At 41.2% G+C, this 13,443-nt stretch overlaps 1 protein-coding gene across 23 annotated transcripts in view; it reads left to right on the top strand.

The window, feature by feature from the left end:
* Positions 1-8,505, top strand: part of LOC101398151 (solute carrier family 28 member 3-like) — an 80,886-nt gene extending 72,381 nt beyond the window's left edge. For 22 of the 23 annotated variants that reach the window (XM_087444350.1, XM_087444348.1, XM_087444346.1 and 19 more), the window contains 6 exons: positions 668-836; positions 1,234-1,431; positions 5,622-5,703; positions 6,434-6,532; positions 6,763-6,883; positions 7,756-8,505. In XM_087444350.1, the coding sequence (XP_087300476.1) occupies positions 668-836; positions 1,234-1,431; positions 5,622-5,703; positions 6,434-6,532; positions 6,763-6,883; positions 7,756-7,876 (790 nt within the window). In that variant the 3' untranslated portion in view covers positions 7,877-8,505. The remainder of the gene's footprint in view (positions 1-667; positions 837-1,233; positions 1,432-5,621; positions 5,704-6,433; positions 6,533-6,762; positions 6,884-7,755) is intronic. The other variant, XM_087444359.1, reaches the window with a different exon arrangement.
* Positions 8,506-13,443: the final 4,938 nt, after the last annotated feature.

The following is a 13,443-nucleotide window of genomic DNA, read 5'->3' as shown; positions in this document are numbered from 1 at the left end:
CAACCAATATGTTTCTGAGATTCATCCCTTGTTTGTATGGAGGGAAAGACATAACCATGAATGAAAAAGCAAGTTGTCAGAGAATATGTATATATGGAATACGTGTGATTCCACTTATAAAGTTAGCAAATGTGTAAACCTACACAACATATTATTTATGGATGCAGACATATAGGGAGATTGGAAAGAAAGGGAATGATAAGCAACTTAGGGAGCCAGGTACCTCTGAGATGAGAGAGAAGAGGATGAGATTAAGGAAAGGCACAGGGCGGGGGACTCAAAGGTGAGGGTGACAATCCATTTCTTAGGTGATGGATTTCAGGCCTTCCTTGAATTATTAATTCTTATACCATGAACATTTTATAAATATTCTCTGATAGGTACCATTACATATAATTTTTGAAACCTACAGTATTCATATCTTTTACTAATTTTTAGTTACAAATGCCCCCAAATTAAAAGAGTAGTATAACAGACACCCATATGCCCTTCACCTACACTCAGTAATTATAAACTCTGTCATGATTTCATGGAATTCAGGTGAGTATTTTGACCAAGGCATGGACCTCTCTCTACGAATGAGCTCGGTTCATGCCATTTTTACACCTGTGATGTCCATCCACTGACAACTCCTTGGTAATTCTGCCACTGCTATTTTTTGATAAAGTGATTCGAGAAATCTTCTAGAAGCCGCATCACAGGGAGCATCCTCAACTATCTCCTTGGTGGCACACATTGCTGTGGGTCTGATTGCCTTCCTGGCCCTGTTGTCTTTTGTGGATGCAGCCCTGTCCTGGTTTGGAAACCTGTTTGACTACTCACAACTGAGTTTTGAGGTATAATTCTATCATGCTTCTCCTCCATTTTGTTTCTGCCTATCTTTGTTTAACAATAAAATGGGTTCATGAATTGGCTGCCCTAACTGCCTCCAGTGCACTCTTACACAATGCACAATCCTATCATGTATCCCCCATCTTCCCACCCTCTTTCTCTGTCTCCCATCACCCTCATTCCCCCAACAATCATTCTCTCCATCCTGAGAATCCAGGTTACTTCAAATGACTCGATTCCAACCTTGACTCCTAATGGATAAAGATGGACAAGGGCATGTGAAGGGATTTCTGTGTCTACAGGAGACACAGAGGGGGTGGGAACAATCCTGTCATGAGGGTTAGGGAGAAGAATGGGAGCAAATCACTACTCTAATAAAGTGTCTATTTTTGGTTTTTGTAGATAATATGCTCCTATATCTTCATGCCCTTTTCCTTCATGATGGGAGTGGACTGGCAAGACAGCTTCATGGTTGCCAAACTCATAGGTTATAAGATATTCTTCACTGAAATTGTGGCCTATGAGCGCCTCTCAAAAATGGTGTATTTAAGGGAAGAGGCTGGACCCAAATTTGTGAATGGTGTGCAGCAGTATATGTCGGTGAGTAAATATTTTGATTTTTCAGTGCACTTCTTTATCACATACATACGCTCATCAAATAGTTACTAGTGCCTTTGTGTGTCAGGCCAGGCGTTTGGGATATACTGAGGAACAAAACAGACTCCAAATCCTAGAGCTCATGGAGCTCGTAATGAACATAGCACCTCATAATTTTCAGTGATGTTGACTTAATCCTTGTCTCTGTATGTGTGTGGAGAAGCACAGCTAATCCTTACCACTGTGATCATTTACTGTTGAGCATTCTGAATCCAAACCCAGAGTCATATGAGCTGGAATCAATCCATCAGCAAACATTTATGAATGCCTTCTGTGTGCAATGTACCTAGGTACTGAGGCCACAGCATTGAACAAGTGATGAGGCCTCTGCCCTCATGGGACTCATAGTCTAATGATCATGAAGGGCTCTTCCTTTCAGCTTAAAGAATTCTAAGAACTCTGAGAAACTGCCTAAATGCAACGTAGTGCCTGGACATCCTAAAGCAGTGGTGAGACACAATCGCTGCTCTCTGAGTAGATGAGGAAAGAGAAGAATCGCAGAGTCTCTGGTCTGAACCTTTGAGACGAGCACCCCATAACTATGTCAGGACTTCAGGTCAATAGCCTGCAAGGAGATGCTCATGTCTGCTTGGCCTTGGATGGGATAAGGGAACTCAGGAGAGGCTATTACTTAGGCCATATTTGCAGCTGAGTCTCCACCTTTTATTTTCCTAAAGAATAGAAAGAATTGTCACACATGCAAACTCTTAGGGAAATGGTGAACATTTCTGACCGCCACCATTACCCATTGAAACAATCCATTTGGAATTAATGTCTTAGGCACATTTGGGGCTTTAAAAGGAAAGGGGAGGGGAAGCATGCTGCCCAAGCTTCTAATTGAGACTGCCCACCTCTGAACAGCCCACCACTCGCCCAGCCTCCCAAAGACCAAACATGCAAATTTACTCCCACGTATTACACGGAATAACAGCATACTCCAGGAGAGTGCTGATTTGTGTGCTATCATGAGGGGCATTTTGCCCACACCTCTGATATGAACAGTGTCTCTGTAGGTCTCCTGTTTCTCCAATGTTCATTCTTCAGCTGACCACGCAGTGGGGCTTGGCCAAACGTCCTCATTGTCTGGATGCCACCACAAACCAGCTTCCCTGCCAAAAGGAGACAATAGGCTAAATTAAGTGAAATGTTTGTCATCCCCAACTGCCAGTTGCCAGGAGAAAACAGTTTTGTTAATGAGCAAAGCAAGCTCACAGTTCTGGCAGTGCTGAGCAGGTTTGTGAGCAGGTTATTAAGAGGATAGAGACAGGACAGTGGAGCTGATTCATGTTGGGGGCGAGCCCAACCAGGGGCAGGAGCTCAGAGGACGTTTAGGAATATGAGCTCAATGGCTTTTGTTATTCTTGAATCATCATGGGAAAAGCATTTTGTTTTTTCCCAATTTCTCATTTATAATCAACAAAATGGGGATGAGTCCCTGCAATTTCCGTTTACCAACCAAGAAGTGGTGGGGATGTCCCAATAATCTGCTGGAAAAGGTACCACATGACTGAAGCATAAGATCTGGGTCCATGAGGCAAAAATCCAGTGTTATCCATTGAATTATGCCGACTGCTGACCTCCATCTAAGGTAAGAGGTCAGAAGGTCTATGTTGCACTTTATTACTCCAGTTTCTCGTTCTTAAAGATAATACTTTGCATGTTTGTTTCTTTGTTTACACGTAATACATTTCATGGTACAGAATTCAAAAGGTACAAAAAGGCTTAGAGGGAAAAGTGAGTCTTCCTCCCTATTTCCCTGCCACTCAGCTCCTCTCCCTGTACCATATTAGGCTCACTGTTCTTAGCCTTGCTCCTTGCACTTGATAAGATATCTTGAATGCCTTGCTGTACCAGCGCCTGTGACATAGTATCCTTTTGTATGAGCACACCATAATTTATTTTAACCAGTCCCTTGTCGACGAACACTCTTACCAATTTTTTGCTATTGGAAGTAGTGCTACAATGCCTGTCCTTGTACATATGGCATCTTTGTTCATGTGCGAGGAGAGCTGTAGGATGTATTATTAATTTCCTAGTGCAGTTCTTTCCATCACGTAATCTTGCACATTTAGGGCAAAGACAAAGGGGAATCATCCCAGCCTCCTTTTCCTCTTATTATAAAACCCTACATGACCACATCTGTGTCCCTCCTCCAGAGATCCCCAGAAAGGAGAAAGAGGAGTCTCCAGCGCTTTATGCCATCTCCCCACCATGGTCTCTTAATAAGCTGGACTGTTTCTGAAGCCAATAGAACAATGAAAAGCACTAGACAGAGCAGGGGATGAGGATGAGTTTCCAGAAACAGTGGACTGCTCAAATATGTGAAACATTTTTTCGTTGCCTGCTGTGCGCACACTGAATGAAAACATCAACAAAGGAGTTTTCAGAAACCCTGAAAAGAAGAGGGGCCTTATCAACAAAAACTTACCATGACGACTTGAGTTTTGAGTGTGAGCTTTAAAAAACCCGGTTAGTGAAAGAAAAGGCACTGCCAGTTTTAAATGTAGCATTGGCCTGGTTTGTTCTTTGAACCAAATCGTCGATGTTTCAGGATTTGGGGGGTAGAAAATTACTGCCTCAATTGTGTGGGTGCCTTTGCCAGATTGGGGGTGCCTCTGGTGAACAATGGAGTGCACTGGATCTTCCAAGCCTCATGGAGTCTGTCCTTCAACATGAGAAAGAACTATCTGGCCTGAGCAGCACCTCTTGGCTTCAGAGGCTGGGGGGTCATGCTAACACTTCGACAAAGTCACCTTCCGCCTTCTCAGGACCCTGTGAGAGCACTGTCCACTCTCCCGCTTCAAGTGGGCACCTAATATTCCTATGGGATGGTCAGAGCTGAGGAACAAAGAAAGGCAAACACAAACCATGGCCAGAGTGAAAGGGCTTCTGTGGTATCTGTGAGCTTCCTTTTTACTAATAAAATTCCTTTTACATTATATCGTTTTTACATATGATTTACATGCAAAAAAGGCCCATTTTTGGTGTCCATGTGAGTTTTGACAAATGTGTCACCTGTGTAACCACAACCACAATCAAGATGTAGAACGTTTCCATCACACCTAGAAAACCTTCCTCATGGCCAGTTGTAGTCAGTAGCCCCGACCCCCACCCTGACCCTGTCCCAGGCACCCAACGATCTTTCTTTCTCGATAGATTAGTTTAGCTTCTTCTAGAATATCATGTGAATGGACTCAGCCTTCATATTGTTGCATGTAGTAGTATTCTGTTTTATGGAAATCCAAAATTTGTTTATCCATTTGCCTGTCGAAGGACATTGGGTTATTTCCAACTTGGGACTATTAGGAATAAAGCTGCTATAAATATCCATGTGCAGTCCTCTTGTGGGCATATGTGTTTATTTCTCCTGGCAAAATCCCTAGGAGTGGGATTGCTGGCTCCTACAGGCAGTGGATGTTAACTTGATAAGAAACTGTCGAGTATGTTTTTATTTTACCAACAGGCTGTGTCAGTTTACATTCTCACCATCAATGTACAAGAGTTCTAGTTGCTCCACGTCCTCACCCACACTTAGTGTTGTCCATGTTTTTAGCCATTTATTAGATGTGTAGGGGTATCTCATTGTGTTAACTTGCATTTCGCTGGTGACTAACACTGTCGAACATCTTCTCATGTGCTTATTGGTTATTTGCATATCTTTTGTGAAATCTGTTTATTCATTTATTAGGTGCTTGTCTTATTATTACTGAGTTATAACAGTTCTTTATAAATTCTGAATAAGTCCTTTGTCAAATAAATGTGAATGTTTTCTGGGACACATTTTGTGTCTTCAGCAGCTGGTCCTGTGCCTGGCACATTATAGCAGGCAGCCAGGTCACGCTGACTATTAAAATTGTCATTGAGCAGAAAGCAGCATTTGTAGAGGCCAAGACTACCAGTTCCAACTCCTTTGTAGAGAGTCTCTGACTCCACACAGCCCCTTTCTCTCCATCGAAATTCAAGGGGAGATGGAAAAAAAGAGTCTAGGAAGCAACAGGTGTTTGACACCACTCACTGTACAATTATCTGTCAGTATTGATCCCCTAGTCAGAATAGGAAGCACGGTTAGGGTGTCAGATTTACTAAGCTGGGTCACACCATGTATGCATCCATGTGTTTATGCTTATTTACAGATTCGTTCTGAGACAATTGCCACTTATGCTCTCTGTGACTTTGCCAATATCGTTTCCCTAGGAATAGCAATCCGCCGACTCAGTAAGTGAAAAGAATATTCTTCAACAACAGATGTGGTATAAACACGCTTCTGATCTCCATGTTGCTCTGTGACATTATTCATGTCAGGAAAAGAAGGCCCTGCAAGAGCTGTAAATCCTTTGGGGTCTATTTGTTATCCCTGCTCTGCAGTATAGTTTCCCTACGTAGACCCAAGCTAATATCAGGAAGGATTTGCCCAAATGTACTGGTGCTTCTCCAGCCAGGGGTGACACATAGGTTCCACTTTGCATGACAGTTCCAATAGATTTATAATGGCCACCTGGAGAAGGATTCTGAGGTCCAATGGAAGTTGTGGGAAAATGCTGTGATTAATTAGTGATGTCTGCCATGGGCATAGAAGTGGATGGTGACAGATGAGTGGCAGATGTTTGGGATCCTCCCTTGTGATGCATTTGCCTTGCCCAGCCCTCAACATGCTGTGCGAGCCCTTTAGATGAAACTTAGGACTTGTTTTTTCTGTAGAGAATGGAAGTCTCTGGGCCTTTCGCTGTGGACAAACTTCTTTTCGTCCCACACCAGAGAACTTCTCTGGATGTGGAACTCATCACTAAGCTCTTCAATCTTGAATTTCCCAGCTAAGTTTTAAGAAAAGGAAAAGTCAGCTGATCTGAGACTCCAGCTCCAGAACAATTCTCAGAGGCTGGGAATTTGGAATTCTAATCAATAAGCCTCAACATTAACCTCTCATACTTGCTTCCATGTTTCCCAGCTTCCATGGCTCCTTCCAGAAAGCGTGACATCGCCTCAGTGGCAATGAGAGCTCTGATTGCAGGGACCATCGCCAGCTTCATGACAGCCTGCATCGCAGGTACTGCTTCCGGTCTGTGTGTCCTGTCTCCCGGTGCCCACAGCTTTCAGGGGGCCAGTGCCTCCCACCCACGTATGCAGCATGTGCTGTGCAGTGAGCTGAGAGACAGAGCTGCTGTTAAGCCTTTTATGAGTGAAACGTGTGGAGTGTGGTGGAGAAGCTAAGAACAGAAGGAGAGTTCAGGGACTTTGTTAATTAATAAAATCAGTGGCTCTCTGTTCCACTTCTAGGCATACTCTCCAGCACTCCTGTAGACACCAACTGCCATCAGTTTTTAGAGAATGCCTTCAGCTCCAGCTCACCTAAAAACACAACTGATGTAGTGTCTTGTTGCCAGAGTCTATTGAGCAGGTATTGTGTTCTTGATTATAACTTCTTTCTATCAGTTATTAATTAAAAATTAGACCTAAAGACCCCTTCCACATATTTTTATAACTTCGTAACTCTTACATTATTTAAATATAAGAACTTGTGTGGCAATTCTAGCCACCTTTCATTTTGACTTTTCTCAGCTAAGACCCATAACTATCTAGTGTCCCTCAAGCATTTCATATGCCCCTGCTATGTATTAGGCACTTGGTATGAATTAACTCACATCATGCAAACACTGTCTATGTCAGGCACTATTGCTTTTTTAAGCATTGTGTAAAATCAGGACTTGGGGAGGCTATGTCACTGACCCAAGCAAAATGAGCGCAAGCACAATCAAGATACAAAGACCCAAGAAAATTTGGGTCTTTCCACCCACAGAGCCCATGCCCTTAACTAGTACTGTAGTATTCTAGTACTAGTTACTAGGTGCTGCCTCCCTTTCAAGGGGATCAAGCAGTGCAGGCTGTCCCGACAACATGGTGATGGTGATGGGCTATGGTGGATGAGGGGCTGCCAGTGACCCATGCCAGCCACCCCCACCCTCTACAGTTTCTATTGGCAAAATCACTAGCCCACCCCATCTGCCCTTCTTAATGTGCAAGTGTTTTATACCAATTAATTCTATCCTTTCTTTGTTTATTCTGGAGGAAATACGGGGAGTCCTCGAGGCCAAACAGGATTTGAGAGTCAAAACTAATTCTTTGGTGCCTCTGTCCTTAACCCACCCTAACCTGAATGTGAGGGGGCATATAATCTCCCAGTCCTATGCTATTTTAATGTGTCATCTTCTGCTCATCTACTGTTTCCATCTTCTAAAGCTGAGCTAACTGTTTCATTCCACTTTCTACCAGCACTGTTGCCAAGGGTCCCGGGGAAGTCATCCCAGGAGAGGACCACAGCCTGTATTCTTTGAAGAACTGCTGTGAATTGTTGATTTCACCAGCATTGAACTGCAGTTGGATCCCTAATTAATTTTGAGTTCAGCCAGTTCTCCAACAGAACTCTAAGTACAGCTACTAAACTTTCTGCTTTGGGGAGAAAATAGAAAAGCTATTCTCTACAGATTGATACTTCCATCATGGAATCAGCTTTAACTGGAAAGAAGAAAAACAGGAGTGAACCCTTCAGATCTAGAGCATCTTCCTCCTCTCCTCAGCCCCTTCCCTGCTGAGAACTACTATTGTGTCCCAAAGTGAGATGGTGTCTCCAGTCCCAAAAATGTTTTCTGACCTTAGAATTTCAGAACATTTAACCAGGACACAAGTATAAATGATGGCTCACCACAACTGGGGTACGACTCAGCCGACCCACTGTGAGTCTCTAAGTAGTCCAGAGTGACTCATTTTAAAAACGTCTCAGGTGAAGTCTCTCTGCATTCACCCTAGCTGACCTGAAATAGCCTAAACTTGAATCTCACATGGAGGAAGACCGATCACATATCACCCACTCATTCTCTGCCCTGAGGAAGTCCTGAAGAAGTCAGGAGTCCTTCAGGAGAGTGCCTAGACCATTCCAAAGCTAGGTTTTAAGTCCTGTGTGCTTAAAGTTATACCAGTCTGCTTAAGCTGAACTATGCTGCAGTAATAAATAATTCAAAAACCTTGGTGGCTTACAAGTTTATTTTTCACTCATATTATGTGTTTACTGAGGGTCAATTTTGGCCATACTCCATGTTGTCTTCATGTCTAGGACCCAGGCTAAAGGACCAGTCCAGATGTGGGGCACATTGGTCTTATGGGAGAAGGAAAAGAAAGGTGGGGACCACACGATGGCTTTTAAAACTTCTGCTCACAACTGACACCCTTCACTTCCATTACACTCCGTTATCCAAAGCTAGTCATGTGACAAGTGTGAGTCAATGCCCATAGATGATTTATCTTGTCAGAGGGATAGTGAATGTTTTGAAGAAATAATATGGTATACCACATGGGTACATAATATCCATATCTCCCTTCAAGAAGTCAGCCTGTTATAGGGCATAACTGTAAGCCTATTCGTGTGGAAATTTGGATATGTTCCTGGCGACAAGACTGGAAAATGGTGCAACTCTTTTTTTTTTTAAAGATTTTATTTATTTTATTTTTTCCCCCCAAAGCCCCAGTAGATAGTTGTATGTCATAGCTGCACATCCTTCTAGTTGCTGTATGTGGGACTCGGCCTCAGGATGGACGGAGAAGTGGTGCCTCGATGTGCACCCGGGATCCGAACCCGGGCCACCAGCATCGCAGCGCGCGCACTTAACCACCAAGCCACAGGGCCGGCCCGCAACTCTTGAATCAAAAAGTCACATAAGGATTATTTGAAGAATAAAATAAGTCCTGGTTGAGATCTGAAAACTTTCCATTGATACTTCCAGAAGAGCATCAGCATCAAACTTCCTTAATGGATATCAAACGAGGACCTGAATGGGTTCTGAGACTTAATGTGTCTCAGAAGAAAATTCCAGAAACAATTTCTGGAATGCTCTTTAATGAAATTCTCATCATCAATACCCTTAAAAGGATACAGACCACATTTTGTGAGAAAACACAAACAGTAATGACTGTATTAAAAGGTGATTCACAAAAGAAAGCTTGTGGAAAAGGTTTTGGAATACCTTAAGTAATTTATATGTTTTTGTTTTTGTTCATGCACAAGAGTAATTTTTTTAAATCCGTGTGTAAATAGTTGATTTATTTTTTTTTTTTTGACAACGGTGGTGGTGGTGAAGGAGGGAGCTAAATGCCCAAAGGACTCTTTATCTCTGAAGTACAATATACTAGGATATTTCTAATTATTGATCATTTGTATCAAATTTTTCTTGAAACTCAGTGCGTCCCTTCAGTATTTAGACTTTATTTTAGGAAAATGTATTTACATGTCTTTTCTCTCTCTTCTTAGTGTTCTGTTGTCAGCCTTCATAAAAGCCTATGGCATAGTGTGTCAGGGATGCCAATTATTCGTATGTTGGTTCTCCTTTGTCTGCTATTGCTGTTATTTTTCTAACTCTTCTTTCTCCTTTTAACTGTACATTTTTCTATTCTGTTTTATTCCTAATCTCTTTTTGAGAGAACCTTTTTGCTGTTTCTAGTGTGCCTCTCTGGCCAACTAATTTTCAAATTCTGTCTCTTGCCATTACTATTCCTTGGATATTTCTAGCTCTTCTCTGAGCTCTTATTATTATTCTTTTTTATTTCAAGGAAAACTTAATTACTGCCCTTCTTTTACTATTTTCTTCTTTTTCATCAAAAAGTAACATCCATTTGTAATAAAAAGTGATGATATTATACACACACACATATCGTTCTCCCTACCCTGTTCACCCCAGCTCTCTTTCTAGTACCACACACCCCTGAGATTATTATTGTTAATTAGTATATGCACCTTTCTCCAAACTTATATAAGAATACTGGCAATTTTTCTTTCTACAAAAATAGAATGAGCCCTTTACATATCGCCTTCAACTTCTTTTTACTTGGCAATACACTTTGTAAATTCCTACAAGTCCTTATATACTTCTAGCTCTATCTTTCTCTTCCTCTTAGTGTGTGTGTGTGTGTGTGTGTGTGTGTACAATTCTACATAAATGAGATACTATACATACTAGGGATGGGAGGGAGTCAGACATTTTATTTTCTTTCTACTTGTTTCCCTCCTCCTCTCTCCTGCCCCTGGCCCACCACACACAGGTAACCCAGGTTAAATAACTTCATGTTTTTTAACATCACTGTAATTTTTTTCTGTACATTTTCGTGTTCAAGTCATATTTTACAAACATATCCATGTATCGATGATTGGGATGGTAGTTTTACAATAAGTTCTTCCCCTGCTTCCAGTGGGGTTACTTCCTTACAAACCCATCAGAAGTTGAAAATATCCTAAGTGAAAAATGCGTTTAATACACCTAACCTACTGAACCTTATCAAAGCCCAGCCTACCTTAAACATGCTCAGAACACTTACATTAGCCTACAGTTAGGAAAAATCATGTAACACAAAGCCTATTTTATAATAAAGTGTTGAATATCTCATGTAATTTGTTGAATACTGTACTGAAAGTGAAAAACAATGGTTTCTGGGTGCAGAATGGTTGTAAGTGTATCGGTTGTTGGCCCTCGTAATCGCGGGGCTGATGGGATCTGTGGCTCGCTCCTGCAGCCCAGCATCACGAGAGTATCGTACCGCATATCGCTAGCCTGGGAAAAGATTAAAATTCAAAATTCAAAGTAAAGTTTCTACTGAATGCGTATCACTTTTGTACCATCGTGAAGTCAAAACATCATAAGTTGAACCATCGCTAAGTTGGTGACAGTCTGTACTGGGATTACTCACATTTCTATGTAGTTTACTTTTCTTCTACAACAATGCTTTGTGGATAGTCAAGTCCACTGGCAAAACTTTATTCTTTTCAAAGGCTTCATAATAGCCCATGAGGTATTGCGTGTATATATGAGCCATTCCTCGATAGACAAGCATTCGCTTTGTTTCCAGTTTGCTTTTGTTTTGTTTTTTGGCTACTTGCAACAGTGTTTGTCCATTTACTTTACATACTGCTGTTTTATTTCCTTTAGCAGTGCTGTCTGATTGAAATGTAATGCAAGTCACATGTAATTTAAAATTTTCTAGTAGCCACATTAAAAAAGTGCAAAGAAGCTGGTAAGTTAATTTTAAGAATATATTTAACCCAATATATCCAAGATATTATTTCAATGAGATATTTTACATTTTATTTATTGAATTAAGTCTTTAAAATCTAACGTATATTTTATACTTAGAGCAAATCTTGAGGCACTAAGTTTTCACTGGCAAACTTGAGCTGTACTTAGATTTTATAAAATTTACAAGTTGAAAAGTAAATTTATACATCCAGATTGTTCCAAACATGCTTAAAAGTTTTCCAATGGAAACTTCCATTTCTAATTGAAATGAGTATCATTTTTAAATTAAAATTTTAGGTCCTTTGTTCCATATATGAAATAGTTCCATATTTCAAGTATTAGTGGCTACCATAGCGGACAGTGAAATTCTATAGGATCATTTCCTAGGTGAATTGAAGTGTGTGTATATATTTGGTATTAATATATGTTGCGAGGTTGCTTCTTACAAAAATATGTTGTCTTAATTTTCATCTGCTTTGTGGTATAACCTTTCTGATTTGTTTTATTCATCTACCTCTGTGTGTACGTGTGATATTCTTAGTGCAACATGTACACGTAAGTCCCACGCTGATTTCTTTTTTTAATATTGTCCATCCTTGAACTGAGGAGGGGGTTACTATTCCTGAGCCATATGAGAAAAGACAGTAAAGGTAAGGACCAGGTGAATGAGCTGGTGAGCACTGTGGGCTTATTGCCTCCAGAACCTTCTCAATCCCCTGTGAATGTGCTGAGTGGCTCTGGGCTGGCTGGAAGTGTCCCTCCTCCCAGCGAAACCACTTGTTGGAGGTTTTTGGAATGTGGTGATGTCTTCACTCTTCTGTAGCTGACAGAGAAGGTGGAGGGCTGTTGTTTCCCCACAGTTTATCCTCCACCCGCCCACACATAGTCTTCTAAGACGGCAATAGGGAGTGTCCGTGTGTTTCCTGTGTGTTTGCTCGGTTGTCTGAGGTCTCTGAGGGCTGATAGCATGTTGCTGCCAGTCTACACAGCCAGACTATGTTTCAAGCCCAACCTGTGTCATCTATTTTGAAGAATTCTGTACTTTGTCTAGTCTTCCCATGAAATTTGAAGCCCCTAGCCTTCTCTCTGTGTCTATCTTCACACTCATACAGTTTTCACGTATCTGAAAACTCTTTTTCCAACATGATATTATGGGTTCAGATATAATTTTTCCTAATTTCAATGAAGATGGCAGTTTGCTATTCGGCTTCTATTCTCCTTGTTGTTTTCCATTGTTTTGCAAGAGTAGAGGTAGGCAGAAATGTCATTTCTCTCCCAAAGCCAGAAACTATGGTTATAAATAAATTTTCTGACCCTGCAGAGGCCTTAGAGTCTCAGCCAAGAAAAGATTGGAATCAGGGGATATGGAGAATTTTCTTTGATTTTTTTCCCATTGGTAAAATCAGCACATCCACACAGTTGGATCTGAGTGAGAAGGTCTCTGTAACTACAGAGATTACTAACATGCATTCATTTTGCCAATGATTCTAATTAATTGCTTTATATTTCTGTAGTTTAATTAGGCTGATAGGCCACTGTGAAGAGCTTAAGACGTGCACTTGCCCAGTGAGGCTGACTTCCAGTTACAGAACAGTTCCAAAATCAGGCATGCTTATAAGGAGGGTATTGAAGGGCACAGTGTGCAAGGAAGGATTAAATTACCCTAAATGTACTGGAGCAGGGGAAGAGGAGGCAATCATTCACATTTAAACATGTGGGAGCCCAGGACTTAAGGAAGAAATGTCTGGTACAGGTGCACCATATGGTGCTAATGAACCATATGATCCTGAGAAAAGCTCCTTTTTAAAACTCTTACTTAATTTAAAAATTTAATTAAAAATTACTTTGTTTTAAACTAAAGCAAGAAGTACAGTATACACTTACCCATTCTTTTTCTGACTCT

The sequence above is a fragment of the Ceratotherium simum genome, chromosome 20 (genome assembly GCF_057802395.1).
Source record: "Ceratotherium simum simum isolate JZ-2026a chromosome 20, ASM5780239v1, whole genome shotgun sequence".
NCBI classification, from domain to species: domain Eukaryota; kingdom Metazoa; phylum Chordata; class Mammalia; order Perissodactyla; family Rhinocerotidae; genus Ceratotherium; species Ceratotherium simum.
This window is presented reverse-complemented; position numbering and strand designations above follow the sequence as displayed.